Source organism: Chiroxiphia lanceolata, chromosome 10 (assembly GCF_009829145.1).
Source record: "Chiroxiphia lanceolata isolate bChiLan1 chromosome 10, bChiLan1.pri, whole genome shotgun sequence".
NCBI lineage: Eukaryota > Metazoa > Chordata > Aves > Passeriformes > Pipridae > Chiroxiphia > Chiroxiphia lanceolata.
The window spans coordinates 17361826-17376583 of record NC_045646.1 but is presented as its reverse complement, the minus strand read 5'-3'; the positions used below and the strand labels follow the sequence as shown (position 1 = coordinate 17376583).

The following is a 14758-nucleotide window of genomic DNA, read 5'->3' as shown; positions in this document are numbered from 1 at the left end:
GTAGCATGAAGGGTGTTTGACCTGCAATTTCTTGGCAATTTTGCAGAACAGGGGAAAGAAGGGGTTGATACTCACACAGCTTAATCTGTGAATTTCTCCTTGATTCACTCGCCTAGTGGTCCTTCTCTTCTTTCGCAGTTCGCTGGTCTCTTTTCTGAATCTCCCACGAAAGCTCATTGTATCCGTAGGAATTAAGCACCAAACAAATCTCTCTTTAAAAACTATGCTCCTTTAACCTCCTTTCTTCAGCAGCTTCAGCACAACAACTGGAAGCTGCGTACACTGTTCAAGGGGGAAGTATGTCTAAAAGTTACATGCTGTATCCACAGTAACTGAACAGAAAGAAGAAGAAAACCAGCAATAACTCATTTCTTCCTGTGAATAATATTGTGCTATTAAGGCGAGAGTGCCTCATTAAACCATAAATACACCCAACCCCCACCTGTAATGCAAATTGAAATAGGAAGTTGTAGAAAAAACACTGCAACTGAAAATCTATCTTTGTCTCAAACACCATCACATCCTTTCTCCTCACCACCCTCTCTGATTCGAAAGCCTAAACAACTGCACTCTTACTTCATGTGCATCTGCAAGCCAAAAAAAGTCATTCACAGAACAGCCACCTCCTCCTGAGCCCCTCGGTAGCAGACTTCAGCCACTGAGCACGCAGCGACAAGTTTGTGCTACCAGGGCCCATCTCTGCTTTTGGACCAAGGTAGCAGTTCCCCTTTCAAAATGGCATGAAACATCAGTAAGAGGAAGCACCCTGCAAATTCCTAAATTTGCAGACAGTTGTAAAAAGTGGAAAATATAGAAATTTATATGCTGGTATCTAAAATGCATTTGTGTCTTGTGGAAACCTGGTTTTAGAAATGCTTGCAACCTGGCAACTAAGAAACTGGTTGCTTCACCCTGCTCTCATTTCAGGGGAAAGCAAAGCTGCCAGACAGAGCCTGCTCCCCAGATGCCCCATACAGGAGCCACCTCAGCAGCTCTCCCATCCCACTACCCTACACAGCAATCCCAGCAGCTCCTCTTCTCTGCTACCCCACACAGGGCCAATCCCAGCAGCACCTTGACAGGCTAGAAGCCTCTCACTCAGTGCCTCAGAACTGCGAGTGGTAATGGGAGCAGTGACATGGTCAATCAAACTATTCTTAATTAAGGTAGGAGACTCACTCTGCCGTTGGCTGTCTGAAGGCTGGCAGGGCATAAAGGTCTTTTAAAACTGAACAAACCCCCTCAGTGCCCACACATGTTCATACACACACACACAGAACCTTTTCTTCTTTGTTCCAGCTGAGGATTCATCCTGCTGCAGCAGCAGTGCTACACTCCCCTATAAACACAGCTTTTATGTGGCATGCATTAAATAAAACTAAAAACCTAATATCTGTGTGCATAACTAAGACAAAGTGATAGTTTTTTTGCTTTCTTATTCTGGATTTTTTGCAAATTGGACAATAAGCATCTTTTCCACAACTTGCTTCAATTAAGTAGTCTGAGATCTGCAGCTTTATCCTGAGTGACATTTTCTGTTCTTTTTCTTTCTAACAAATAATTCTGAATTCTATGAACTCTTTCACATGTGTCTCAGCATTAGAAATTTGATTCAGCACTACATTTGATCCAAAGTAACAAACCTCTGCAGAAGTTCTAAGGATTGTTCCATATGCTGGATTTCCGAGCCAGGAGAACACTCACACCGAGCCCAGCGTGTCTGACCTGAGCACTATAAAACCACATCAGTCTGATCAGTTTGCTTTCCTCTCCCACTGTTAAAACATGGTACAACCTCATGAATTAAAGCCCCACCTCATTGTTATCTTTGTCATTCAGCTTTGCCTTTGAGAAGATCATCTCCTTTCAACTGTTACCAGTCTGCTGTGCGACTGCTTAAGACAGATTTCACTGTACTCCTACTTAGTGGTAAAAACCATCTGTGTCTAGCACTAGAAAACAGAAAGGACAACAGAAACCCTTTGCCAAGGTATGCAGACATTTCAAGTGGCTACCAATATAGAACCACAGCATTAACCAAGTTGGAATCACCCTTGTTTTTTCTCAAACTACCACACTATCTATACTGGAGCCCCTAGTGCCTCTCATATGACACAGTGAACGTGGCTGCCAAGATGAGAGGCCCTTGCCAGAAGTTAAATTTAACGCTGGAATCATCAGCTCTGCTGGCTTCACTTTAGGCAGGTATCAGTTCCTCTCAGAGGCTCCTTTGGCTATCCACTCCTTGCTGTAACTGGCACACAGAACGAGCAGAGTTCCATCTTTCCTTTCCTTGGGAAGGCTCTCTCCCAGCTTCCTGCCTCCTGCAGCATGGACTGGCCCCTCCAGGTTGTCCTTTTCACTGAGATAAGGGTCACTAGCGCTTCCTGAAACTTTAATGAACTTGTATTACTCCAAAATAATACAAAATCTGAACTTAGGTTCAAGTTTCCAGCTGGTCCTTATCCAGTTTACTCCACTGAGTATCTTTTGTCCAAAGGATTTTCATTCCTAATACTATTAATCCTCATTTATTTCCATATCTCTGACAGACAGACTTTTGTGAACAATGCTAAAGGCAGTTAGCATTGCATTTTCTCAACACCAAGGCATTAAAAGGTTGAAGTAATGAAATAACAAATAAGCTACAGCATTCACACAGAGATATGAACCAAAGTAATAGTAAACAACTGCAAATAAAGACTCCACTTTCTTAGATCTGTTTTGAATGCAAATCCCTCTACACTTGTAATGGGGAATAACAAAACCATTCAAGTGTCTCATAATGCTTTGTCCTGTAGCAGAAGTACAAAGCAAACTTCATTAGCATCAGTGTGACTAAAAGATTTCCTAATTTCTCCTCAAGACTTCTCTACCTTTTCTGTTAAAGGTACTGAGTAGTTTAAGATGATAATAAAATCAGTTAATAAGAATAAAGCTCCTGTGCTGCTTTTAAATTCAGAACTACTATGTGTAAGGTGAGAAGTATTATCCATACCCCAGCCTATCCCAAGGAAAGAGGTATTTGGTCACAGGAAAACCACAAGCCTTGGTTTACATTTGTGAACTGCTGTACCCAATTCATATAGTCAAAATAAGGGTGTTGAAGCCTTTCAGAAAATGATAAGTTATGTAAGGTAGTTAATTTAGTGTTTAATTGCCTTCTGCTCTGCTGTCTTTGTGGGATATGTTCATCTGCTCCCAGCATTTCTCAGAAACTTATAATATCTAGATAGGAAAAATAGCAACATTTGATATCCCTACTCCAGCTAAGGAATAGTTATGTATTCCTTTTGTTGCACAGCCACTAGCATTAAGTGTTCTGACAGGGGTCACAAGTTATTAAAGAACCTTTTAATTCCCTTTTCCTATATTTCTTCCAGAGCTTCTCATTTCCCTTCTAGATCTATTCACTGTCTTAGATAATTTACTTCAGTTTGAATTGTGATACACAGCAATATGTGAAAAAATTGAACAAAACTAATCCACTTCTACAGTATGTTATTGGAAAATGTATTTCACTAGTGCTTTGCTAGTAGCCATAAAAAGATTAAAAAATTCAGTTCCTAAAGTGTTTATATTCAGCTAGCATAAAAGACACCCCAAAACATGCTGAATATTTGGGTTGCTATGTAGCAAATACTGAATTCACTGTATTGTACTTATAAAATAATAAAATCTACCAACTCCAACCAAGAAGGATTGAGAAGTGATGCTTCAGTTGCTCACACAAACATTCCCCTCCTCTCCCTCTCCCTCTGCCCCCCACCAAATTTAGAACAGAAAAAAAATCTCATGCAAACATCAAATTCATAGCAAATTTCAGGGAATGAATGCTTCACTTCAGCTCAGGACTTCTGTCCAGAAGCAATGGTGACATGTACAAACAGTGCAACTCAAAAACATAGTCTTGACTTATGCCAGTTCATATGTAAATAATTGCACACCCAGAGTCATTACACACCTAATCATGACTTGGGCCTTCTTCTTCATAGATTTGAGAGACAGTTTTATGAACAAGCAAGAAAACTCCTTTTGCTGGAACAAGCTGCACCAACTGCCTATTACACCTAATCTAAATCTAAATTCTGAAATGAAACACAAGCATCTCATAATAAGACTTGCTCCATGTATAAACTAAAAGCACTTAGTGATGACAGTGACACTGCCATTCATACAGTCTTTGTAGCATAGACCAGTACTGAGAGATCTGTCCAACACATTTAACGTTTCACCACTTGGCACAGTGCAGATAAGAACCTGCCTACCTCCCCTGAATGACTTGTGGCATTTCCAGCAAGTCAGAGTTCTTGGTAGAACCACAGCAATAAAGTCGTTGAAGAAAAACCGAAGGATGCCAGCCCTGCCCAACACCCAGCCCCTGGGCAGACACAGAGACAACCCTGCACTCTGTGACCATGCCATTATCACATGGTGGGCAGGCAGCTCTCAGCTCAGGTACTGGGGAGAAGAAAAACAGGGTACCCTGGAGTGGGTCAAAAAGAGCCCTTTAGATTTTTGGGGGTTTAATTTTCACTTTTTTATGTTATTTTTTCAAAACTTGGAGACCTAGCTGGCATACTCAACTTCCGAGGCCAGTAGTGAGGAGATTAACGCAGTTCATACCCTGCAGCATGCAGGCAGTGCCAGTACACATACTATTGCTGCTTTTTGTATATGCCTCACCTGGTCTTCAGTGTCAAAATCCCCCAGCAAGTCCCCCATCGCTGTCTGTCACAACCTGAACAGGGCAATGCTGCCAGAAGTGAGTTATGTTTGGACAAAGCCAAACACATCAGATCCAACGTGCTGTCCTTTCTGCTGTCACAGTGCCCGCCAGGAAATTGATTGTACTGAGTGGCAACACACTGAACGTGTTTTTTCAGATACGAGTGCCAAAAATCTACTAATGGGACAGTGAAACCAAAGCTGAGGTGACAATGACTGGACATCACACACTCATCTTACCTGCATCGTCCAGGCATCGGCAACAGCGTGTGCTCTGGGGTGGTTTGTGAGTGTGACTGAAAACTGCACTTCCCAAAAGCTTCATGGTGGACAGGTAAAGCAAATTACTACACTGGGCCAGAAAAAGATAGGTGGTTTTTACTAGCACCTAACAAAAACAACAGAAAGTACTAGCGACCTCCATCCCAATCCCTTTGTCAAAGACTGAACATTCCCTCTCTTCCTCCTCCCCCATCAAAAAAATCAAAAAACAAATCAAACCAAGAAGAGATCGTATTTTGGAATTAAATGCTCAGTATTGGTCTGTGTTTTGAAAATGTCCTTTAAAAAAAATATTAAAAAAAGGAAAAATATGAATCCAAAACAATGTAAACATAAAGGTAAAAACACTGAGTTAGAAAAACGACATCTGAAGCAACCTTTTGCAAAGCCACTTTGGTACTGTATCAACTGGAAGCAAATGACATTGTTTTTTGAGAAATACGACTCCACCTATGGCCTAACAACTTAAGCTGATACATCAAGCCTTGCACACAAACACTCCACAAAGCCTTTAGAATAGCTGATGTTTGCATTTTGCCCACACATCCATACAGTTCGCTCTGACCAGGCAAAGGGCTTGGAATTCATCACAGTTAAAACAACATCAGCACACAAGGTGAGCTCTCCAAGGCAGGGGGATAGTTCCCCTGCATAAATATCCATGAAAAGCAGCCCTTATATCTGTCAGAGCTCTGCTAACAGATCTTTCCAGATATCAGTCCCTGATGTCAGAGACTCCACCTATGTCAATCCACTTCTTTTCTTCCCAGCCGGACAGTGTGCTGATCTCAGCGATTCCTCCCTGTGTGCCCTCACCTTTGTTTCATGCCCCAGATATTAGTGCACTCATGCAGAACATGTTTGTGAGAGGCTGCTGTATTTCTTTGCCCTGTGTGAAAGGCTAAAACACCCCCTCCAGCTGAACTGGTGGTGACAGGAGCCGTCCCCAGGTCGAACGTGCCAGTCTCTTCATGCCTTGCCAGAGCAATTCACTCGTGGTTGGAGGGGTTCCCGGGGGGGTTGAGGAGAAGGCCTTGGGAGGGCAATCTGGCAGTTCCCAGCCTGATCTCACGCAGTGCTCAAGGGCCATTTCATCACCTCAACATGACCATGTAAACACTCACAAGAGCTTATTAATAATGTCCACACTCAAAAAGCCTTTGCTGATTTTACAGCTCCTATGGAATGTCTTGCTGTCCTCCTGTTTGGGAAGAAGCAGTCCCTTCCTCCTCCACAGCCTAGGAATGCTGCTTCCCCTGCACACACTGTCCCACTGTCTTTGCCACTGCAGGATCTCTATCAGCTCACCCTTCAAGAACAGCAGCATCATTCCAGCAGCTTCTTAAGCTGGAAACCACCTGCACCCAACATGAATATGACATATTCCCTTGCCACAAGGCTGAAAAGGGCATTGGAGAACCTACTGGAGACAACTCTGGAGACAACGACCACATGGTATCACTTACAGAACACCATGATCACAGCTCATGTGCACGGCTGTTCCTCACCTCCCCCACCAGCCCTCTGGAGACAGGAGCCACGGGGGGAGCACGAAGAGCAGGGGCACTGGTACTGCTGTGGTGCTGCCAGCTGGTCCCCTTTGCAAGTGCCAGGGTCCCAGGGGCACAGTGGCACTGCAGACTCACTGAGAGCACAGCTGAGCTCAGTCACCACAGGCTGCTGTCCCGGCTGGCTTTGCACAGGTTGGGTAGAAATAGGGTTGCACTTACTCTCTCTGAGCAAACAAAATGCTGCTTCTTACACTGGCAATCAGGTTGGAAGAATAAACTTTCCATTAGCAATGTTGTCCTGCTGATGTGTACAAAAGCAAAATATGCAATTACTTTAATTTCTTCTTTACTTTTGTCCATTGGGAAATTTCAAATAAACATTACCCCTTTTGTTTTCATCTACATGGACTGGCATCAGCCCTTGATAACAACACACATAGTGATGAAGGGCCATGAAAGGTGATTAAATAATTTAATCATCTTAATTTACACTATCTCTAGACATGTCAATGCAGCCGTGACTTGGGCTTCTGCTGCATGCTTTTCTGATTGCAATTTTAATCCTTGTTATTCATGTCTATGCTATGCTGCAGAAATGATTTTTCATTTTCTTTACCAAGAAAAGCTCAGACCAGACATCTGGTTTATAAAGAGAATCCACATTTTCACCCAATTTTCCAGCTGGAATAACTGAAGCAAAAGGAGGTTGGGCAACTCACTCATTTACTCAAGGTCACAATCAACATCTACAATGATATAATATTGATATGAAATACCCTGGAATCCTCTTCACTGTTTTTTTTGGTTTCTTTTTCTTTCAAGTACTAAAACACACTCCCCTCCATACATGTGCAAGCTGACTGTACAACTGTTTTTGTGTTTGATATCACATACTTGTAACATATATTCAGTGTCACAGATTCCTGCCAACTCTCTTCTAGTGCCTGTGGGTATCTTAAGCAATTGAGAAAGCAACTGCATGTAATAATTCATCATCTGGATCCTATAACTGAAAGTTAAATAATGGCATTTTGGAAGAGATAAAAAAGCACACAAATTTCAAAGGCAGATAAGCAAGATTACTTTCTTATTTTAGCAAAAAAAAAAAGGAGTGAAGTATAAAACACTGCAAGACAAATTTACATTACTTAAATTTGGTATGTGGGAAAGAGAAAAAGACAACTTGCAATCCCTTTGGCATTATCATTCTCTTTGTTTCCCTGGAACACAGAAAAAAACCAGCATGGTGGAATAGACACTGCCAACAGCTGAGATGGTATTTCTTACTCTGACACAACTTTCCGTAGACCCAGAGAATTGTTTCACCTTTCCAGGCCTTTTTAAAAAATTTCTTAATTAAAAACTGCTAATCCTAATTGAGACTTAGAACAAATACTCAATCTTCGGTATTACCAAAAGAAGCAGGTTAAAAAACTCAAGGAAAATACCAAAGTAGCAGTGGTTAGGGTGCTTGGGAGAGCCCTACAGTTTGTGAAAGCCTATGTAAAGTCATTAAAACTAAATATAACCCAACTCTGGCAAAAAAGAGATATAATCCACCAAGTTCTACTCCTTCAGTTATCCCAACCTCACAGCAAAGGAATATCCAGTGGGCTGCTGTGGGTCCTGACACACAGACACGGAACCACACACCAGCAAACCTGCAATGCACAGGGACTGTAACCTGCAACAAATGCAAAATAATTCATGGGAGCAGAAGCAACTAAGCCCACATATTTGCCATGTGTAGGAGGCAAGACCACGCCAAGTGCAGTGCTGTTTCAGTAGCAAACAAAGTACAAATGTTCACCTGGATGCCACACTAAATTCCAGTTTATGGAAGCACAGTTGTAACATGTAGGATTTAACCCAGATTTCTGCACCTGTGTGAGTCTACAGATGCTTATGTCAAAGTACAGAACACATCAGTATAACAGTGTTTCTCCTGAATACTCTTTCAGTTCGCACTCATGCATGTTCCCAGCCTGAGATGGCACCAGCATATTTATTAGTTCTCAAAGACTTGTCTCTCATGAAATTTTTTCAGTCATTCTTCAAACTTACACATTTTGTGTCCAGCAAATCCAGTTTTAATATTAATTCTGTAATTTTTTTCCCTCACAAACTTGCCCCCTGTTAGTTTAATTTAATGATTCCTACTTCATTTGTCTCAATGTTGAAAGAAAAAAACTGCTAGCAAAGTCTGATCATTCTTGATTTTTATGGCTTTCATCATATCCCTTCAGTTATTTTTCAGGCCAGTCCAGGCTTAGTCTTTATGTACATATGTAGTCATGGACTAATTTTGCTGATCCTCCTCGCCCTTCTCTGTAATTTTCCAATTCCAGTAAGTCTGTTTCAAGTTGTATGAGGTATTAAAGCCCTCCCAAGAAGTTGCTATGGAACTCTTCTATCCAAGGACAGATCAAAAAGCAAAATTTATTTATGATTTCTCAGTGAGCTGGAAAACAGGACCAAAACTATGTCATTCTTAACACAGTAAAGCTGCTCTAAGCTTCCAGGTCCCAGCCTCTGCAAGGCAGAGAGCTGAATCATAGTAATTCCTTTTCTTTAGCCTGCTCTGGATGATTTTCTCGGATGGGATGAGTGCAAGCCAGTATTCTTCCCCTGGTGTTTCTCCCCACTCCCACGTCTTGCTCTTTGTATCCAATGTGCAAAGACCATTGTTTGGGTCTTCGCTCTTGCCTTATCATCAACCTTAAACTGGTCACCAACAACCTGACTCTGTACCAAGAGGTCTTTTTTTTTAATTTGGAAGTTCTGGGGTTTTTTTTTAGTGTGGAAATTCTGGAAAGTCCAAAAAATTCCCCTCTTACTGTAGAAATAGCTGGAACATCCTGACTCTTATTTCTACTAAGTGCCATTTGAGCTGGAAACGATTGTTCAGGAAATCAGACACTAAGAGGTTAACTTCTGATTTCCTACAAATACACACTATAGGCAGGCATAAACAAGCACCAGAAAGGGATGTGGATGGGAAATAGAGCAGAGTTTGCCGCAGTTCCTCCTCACTCAGCTCCTTGTTCTGCCCGAAACACTGTAGACATGGCCTGACTCAAGGAACAAATCCTTTTTTGAAAATATTTCCAAGAAATACAGTTGTGTTTTGAATGCAATTTACAAAAGGCAATGTTTAGCCACCAATTCATATTCTTTCTTCAGGCTCATGTAACTTAAAATTGCCTTTGAGTTCGTTTAAAAAAGGAAAATTGGCAAGCACTTAGCATGTACAAAAGCTTTTGGCAGCTTAAAAATACTGTGTAAAGAAACTTCTCAGTGGGAGCTGGTACAAACTTTTATGTCAACTCATATCTCAGACATTTCATTTGGGCAGGTCTAGTTTGGTGCATTCTTCAAGAATTGGCTTTTTCATACAGTGAAAATGTTTCAGAATTACATTTTATTAACTGATATTTACAGTTTCAATTAGATTTGGAGAGGAAGGGCAAAAACACATTGGTACAATTCCAGGCTTGGATTCACTTCTATCTTTTATATAAAAAGCAGAATTAAGCACGTGTCAGCAAACATTTCTATTATTTTCAAATAGTTTTTCAGTTCAAACTGTGTTCATGAGTTTTCTCTATACTCCCATACATTCTGCTAAAATATTTTGCATTTACACAAGAGTTTGAGGAATGAGCATGCTGTCTGTCAGAGCTGCTTGGTCAGAGGGTTTCTGAACAAAAGCAGGTGACAGATGCACAAACACTCCAGTCACGAGTCCTTCCCCAACTGACGTCTTTGCTACACTGTCAGCACAAACAAAATCAGGTGCTACAAGGGGCAAATGGTCATCATGAAGAACCAGATGCATCATGAACAAAAAAAAAAAACATATTGTGCATCTGAAATACTGGAAAATGTATTCATTAAAAGTCTGCAGAGAAACAGCGAATGTTTCCAGCTGGATGTATCAGATTCAAGGTTAGGATTACTCTCCCTGTATCTCCGACCCATCTGATGCTCACATTCATCTGGAGGATGTGTTATGGAGCACATGCACAACACCTGGGAGCAGAGAGAGGACAAGGGACTTGGTTTCTTTCATAACAGGACAGTTCAAAGATGAAAGGAGACCCAGCCGCAAGGTTGAAAGGCCAAAAGAACCGGACATTCCTGGCAACAAACAAGCTCTTAGGTAACTGCTTAGATCACTGCACCTCCTTAAGGACTGTGCTATTGTTTAGAACCAAAGAGCTGATGGTGGTCAACATCTAGAAGGACTTCAGCACTGCAAAAGCCAAAAGAGTCACAGTTGGAATGAGCAAAGCCAGGCACAAGTGCCAGCTGGCAGGTGGAGAGACCAAACAGGCAGCTGGATACTCTCTGCCTCATTGCTTCTTCTAGGAGCTCTAGGGAGATGAGAAAAGGCTCCTCCTCAAGCATGTGGGAGAATAGGTTACAGACAGGGAAAGGGCTAAGGCACTGAAAAGAAAGAAGTGAAGATCAGCTGTGTGAGCACTTCTTACTCTTTACCTTCAAGCCACAAGTATCCAAAAATAAGAAAGAATAGGCCCAATTCCAAGATTAGTTTCTCTCCAGAACTTCTCTGTAATCCCATTAAGATCAGATCTCCTACAGAGATAGCTGCAATGAATGTTTGCACATAATTTGCTAATGGGAGAAACATCTCAAAAGACAACAGTGGAGCATCTGGTTCCAAGAATCTACACTTAAGTAATTAATCTCTTTACTGTTAAGGCTTACCCTCTGAAAGAGTTAATTTTAGCTTATAAGTTAAAACCTATGGAAAACATCAAGGTAACACCAAACCTTTACTGAACAGCCAAAGAAAGTTACAAATGATTGGTGGCATGATGTTCAACTCCCAACATCCCAGTTTCAGAGCTAAACACTGACTGATGCAGCAAGGCGACACACATTTTCCACTCTAACTTCATGATCTCTTTTTTCGGGAAAGAGAAGCACACAAGTGGCACAGAACTACCCTTCTGATCCACTTTACTGCATGAAGTCAAAACCTTATTCTGCTGGATTTGCACACATTTAACTGAGAACTGAATCTGGCCATCTCATCTTCCAGCAAGTATCAATACTAATGAAAAGAAAATGAGCACAGCAGTTGACAGATGAGAAGTGAGGAAAAACAAACACCAAAGACACGAAGTATTCCATTCATTTGGTTCCATACACTGTATTCAGAGTGATCCCTGAGGCAGAAAGAAGTCCGACAAACATTACAATAGCTATTTTTCATTGAAAACCACACACAGAGAATCTATTATTTTTTAAGCTAACCACAAATTGGCAATAATTATTAACAGACTGCAATTGTTGAAGTAAGATATTGCACACAATTTCTTTCTGTTTAGGCAGAAAATAGCATTTTGTTCCGAAGAGGCACCAAATTAGCAGGACAAAAAAAGCACATTTTTATAGAATATATTTACTTACAGAATTTAAAAATAAGAGTCCTAGCAAAACTGAAATAATTGAGCCCCAGAACAATGAAGGAATCAGTTTCTTTCTGACTAGAAATATGTGCACGTATGTACAGCTACAGCACCTCAGCATAGGAGATCAGGGTCCATGGTCTGAGCCAGCTTCAGCTGGATTAGACTTGGAACAGTGCCCTGAGATGATGTCAGACCTTTGCCACCCAAAACATCCTGAAGTATTCATGTGACATGCTTTTTGATGCTGAATTCTAATCCTTTCCCTACCATGGTATTTCTCACTCCAATCATTAAATTCAAACTGGAAGCCTTCATTATTCAAGGAAGTGATTCAAAATCTAAAAGACCAGGAACTGTTCCTGTCTTTCCTAGACAGTGCATTTTCCTTCATCTTCCTTGGCTCCAAACACTCTAAAGATAACACACCTGTTCCTGTGTTCCTAACACAGTACTGCAGTGAACAAGAGTGCAGTTACTTGAGTACTTCAGCAGAGAATTCTTTTTCTTTTTTCCCCTCATGAAAGTAGAGCTGCCAGTTAATACTAGCTGACAGACTGAGATAAGCTGAAGAATTAGAAACCAAATTCTGTGTTTGTCCCATTCCCCTTAAGGTACAGGAGGTATCACAAGCCAGAACTAGTCTGTATTCATCCACACAATGACAGTAGTCATCTGCTAGTCATGAAGCAGTGCTGCCTGTCATCAAAACCTTGTATGATTCAGGAAATGTAATCTAGAAGTCAGAATCTCTTGGGAGGTTTTAGAAATCAGGTGGCAATCCCCCTGAGATGCACAGACAAAAATAACAACACCAAAGCTACCCACACCAGGTTTTACAGCACACAGTCAATCACACTTCAGTTTACGCTGCAGATGTACTCACAGTATCTACTCCCCAGTTTAGCTTTCTGCCACAGCTGATGGTGGAATGGTTCAGCACCTGCTATGAAGTGAAATGACTCCTGTTGCCACGTGACCTTGCTTTGCTGCCCAGGGGTTACTGGAGAGGCTATGGAGCAACAAAGACTTTCCACATACATTAAAACCAAATAATTCTGATAAATGAAAGAGTAGGAAGTATAAAGGCTCAGAGATATACCTCTGTCTCATGAGTAATGAAGCTTTGCGTAAGGCTTTTGTCTGAAATGTGCTAAACTGGAATTCTGATTTATTTAAACTAGGTTTAGAACAAGTGTATTAAGACTGCTGTTGTAAAGAAGAAACTTCATGAAAGCGAGAAATATCAGGAACATATCTGTCACACTCCATTCAGACTTCCAATCCACCCCAAAGGGGAATGGAGTGTATTTATGCTGAAGTCAAAGCAGAAGATGGTTTTCCACTTTGGGAAGGAAGAAGTGGAAGAAGGGCAAGGGAGGAGAGTTTAAATTCAGTAGGAAGAGGTATACTCACTGTGAAGCAAAAGCAAAGCTTTTGATAGGAACAAGGGGGGAAGAAAAAGCAGCATCAGAATATCTTGATATGTCAACATAGAACAGTGGTAGCTAGCCCTCAAAAATCAAATATCTGACCAAAGTTTAACAGTACTGTGACTAATTAATTTCAGTTGAGAAGAAACTGCATTTTCCACCTGACTTCTCTCTCTCATCACTAAACTCTTCCTCTCTTACACACTGTCTTTGCCTCGACAGCTCTCCCTCCTCCCTTTGCCTCTCCCAGCAGCTTTTACTTTGGCAGTACTTTTGGTTGGCCAGCGCTCTCCAAGGGCCCCAGTGTCACTATGGCTCCCTTCCTCACCCAGCATACCTCTTACAGGGCATAGTTGTTTCCAAGCTAAATCAATATCCCCCTGTTCGTAGCCAAAGGTCTGAAATAGACTCTGGGCTCAGACATATGCATTTAAATCCAGTTCAGTGCTACTCAGAGGATTCTGTATTGACAACAGCATGAAAAATAAAGCCCAGCCCAGCCCTCAGTGCTGCAGTCAGCAGTGAGTTAAGGCCAGTGAGAGGTAAGGGCAGAAGACTGGCACTAATATAATTTTCTGAAAGCATGAGCTTAATATACTGTGCCTTTGTACTCTTCTTGAACCAGCTGCGACTCACCCTAATTCAGCCAAAGAGAACAATCTACCAGAGCCTGAGCCAAGGATAGAGCACACGTGTTAAGATGAAAAGTGCTGCTGCCACCAGGCTGCCACTCACCTTCCCAGCCAGAGGCTCTCCAGCTGCCCTGTGCCACAGGGCAGTGCTCCAGCTGCACATCACCACATGCACCCATGCTGGCAATGCAGTGCCAACACCTGAGGTGTGCCAGGGGTGTGTACCAAGCATCCCAGGTGGATTTCTGCACCCTTCTGGCTCTACATACTGTCTATGCTGCCCCAACCAGCCTCCTGTGAGCTACAGACAGCAACACCACAGCTAATGGAGATTATGCTCCTTGTAATGGAGCTTGAGCAGCATGGGACAACCCTGCTCCTCAGCCAAGACCCTGCAGTAGGTAGTATCAGTGTTCCCAGTCCATTTCTGCAGATATTAACTATCAACCCAATCCACCCACACAGCCTGGTCAGCATAATGCCTGGAGCAGCCACACATCCCAGCACCAAAACCTCAGTGTGGGAAGCAAAAGACCAAATTATTTGAACCAATTCATGAGTCTGGAACTACTTGTGCAGCCCAAGATGTGGATAAAAGACTCATAGAATTACTCTGAAAACAGGCCTAAAGGCTGCTGGTTCCAAATACACATATATATCTTTTATATTTTTGTTCAACACTACACTGTCTACTGACAGCATGAAACAAAATACCTCTACTAAATTCTGTGTGA

At 41.8% G+C, this 14758-nt stretch overlaps 1 protein-coding gene across 10 annotated transcripts in view; it reads right to left on the bottom strand.

Moving 5' to 3' along the window:
* DOCK10 (dedicator of cytokinesis 10) overlaps positions 1-14758 on the bottom strand; it is a 122022-nt gene that overhangs the window by 100989 nt on the left and 6275 nt on the right. For 3 of the 10 annotated variants that reach the window (XM_032697897.1, XM_032697902.1, XM_032697898.1), the window contains exon 1: positions 76-255. The exons of the other annotated variants lie outside the window; for them this stretch is intronic. In XM_032697897.1, the coding sequence (XP_032553788.1) occupies positions 76-177 (102 nt within the window). In that variant the 5' untranslated portion in view covers positions 178-255. Of the gene's footprint in view, positions 1-75; positions 256-14758 lie in introns of those variants that run through there. 10 annotated transcript variants of the gene reach the window in all.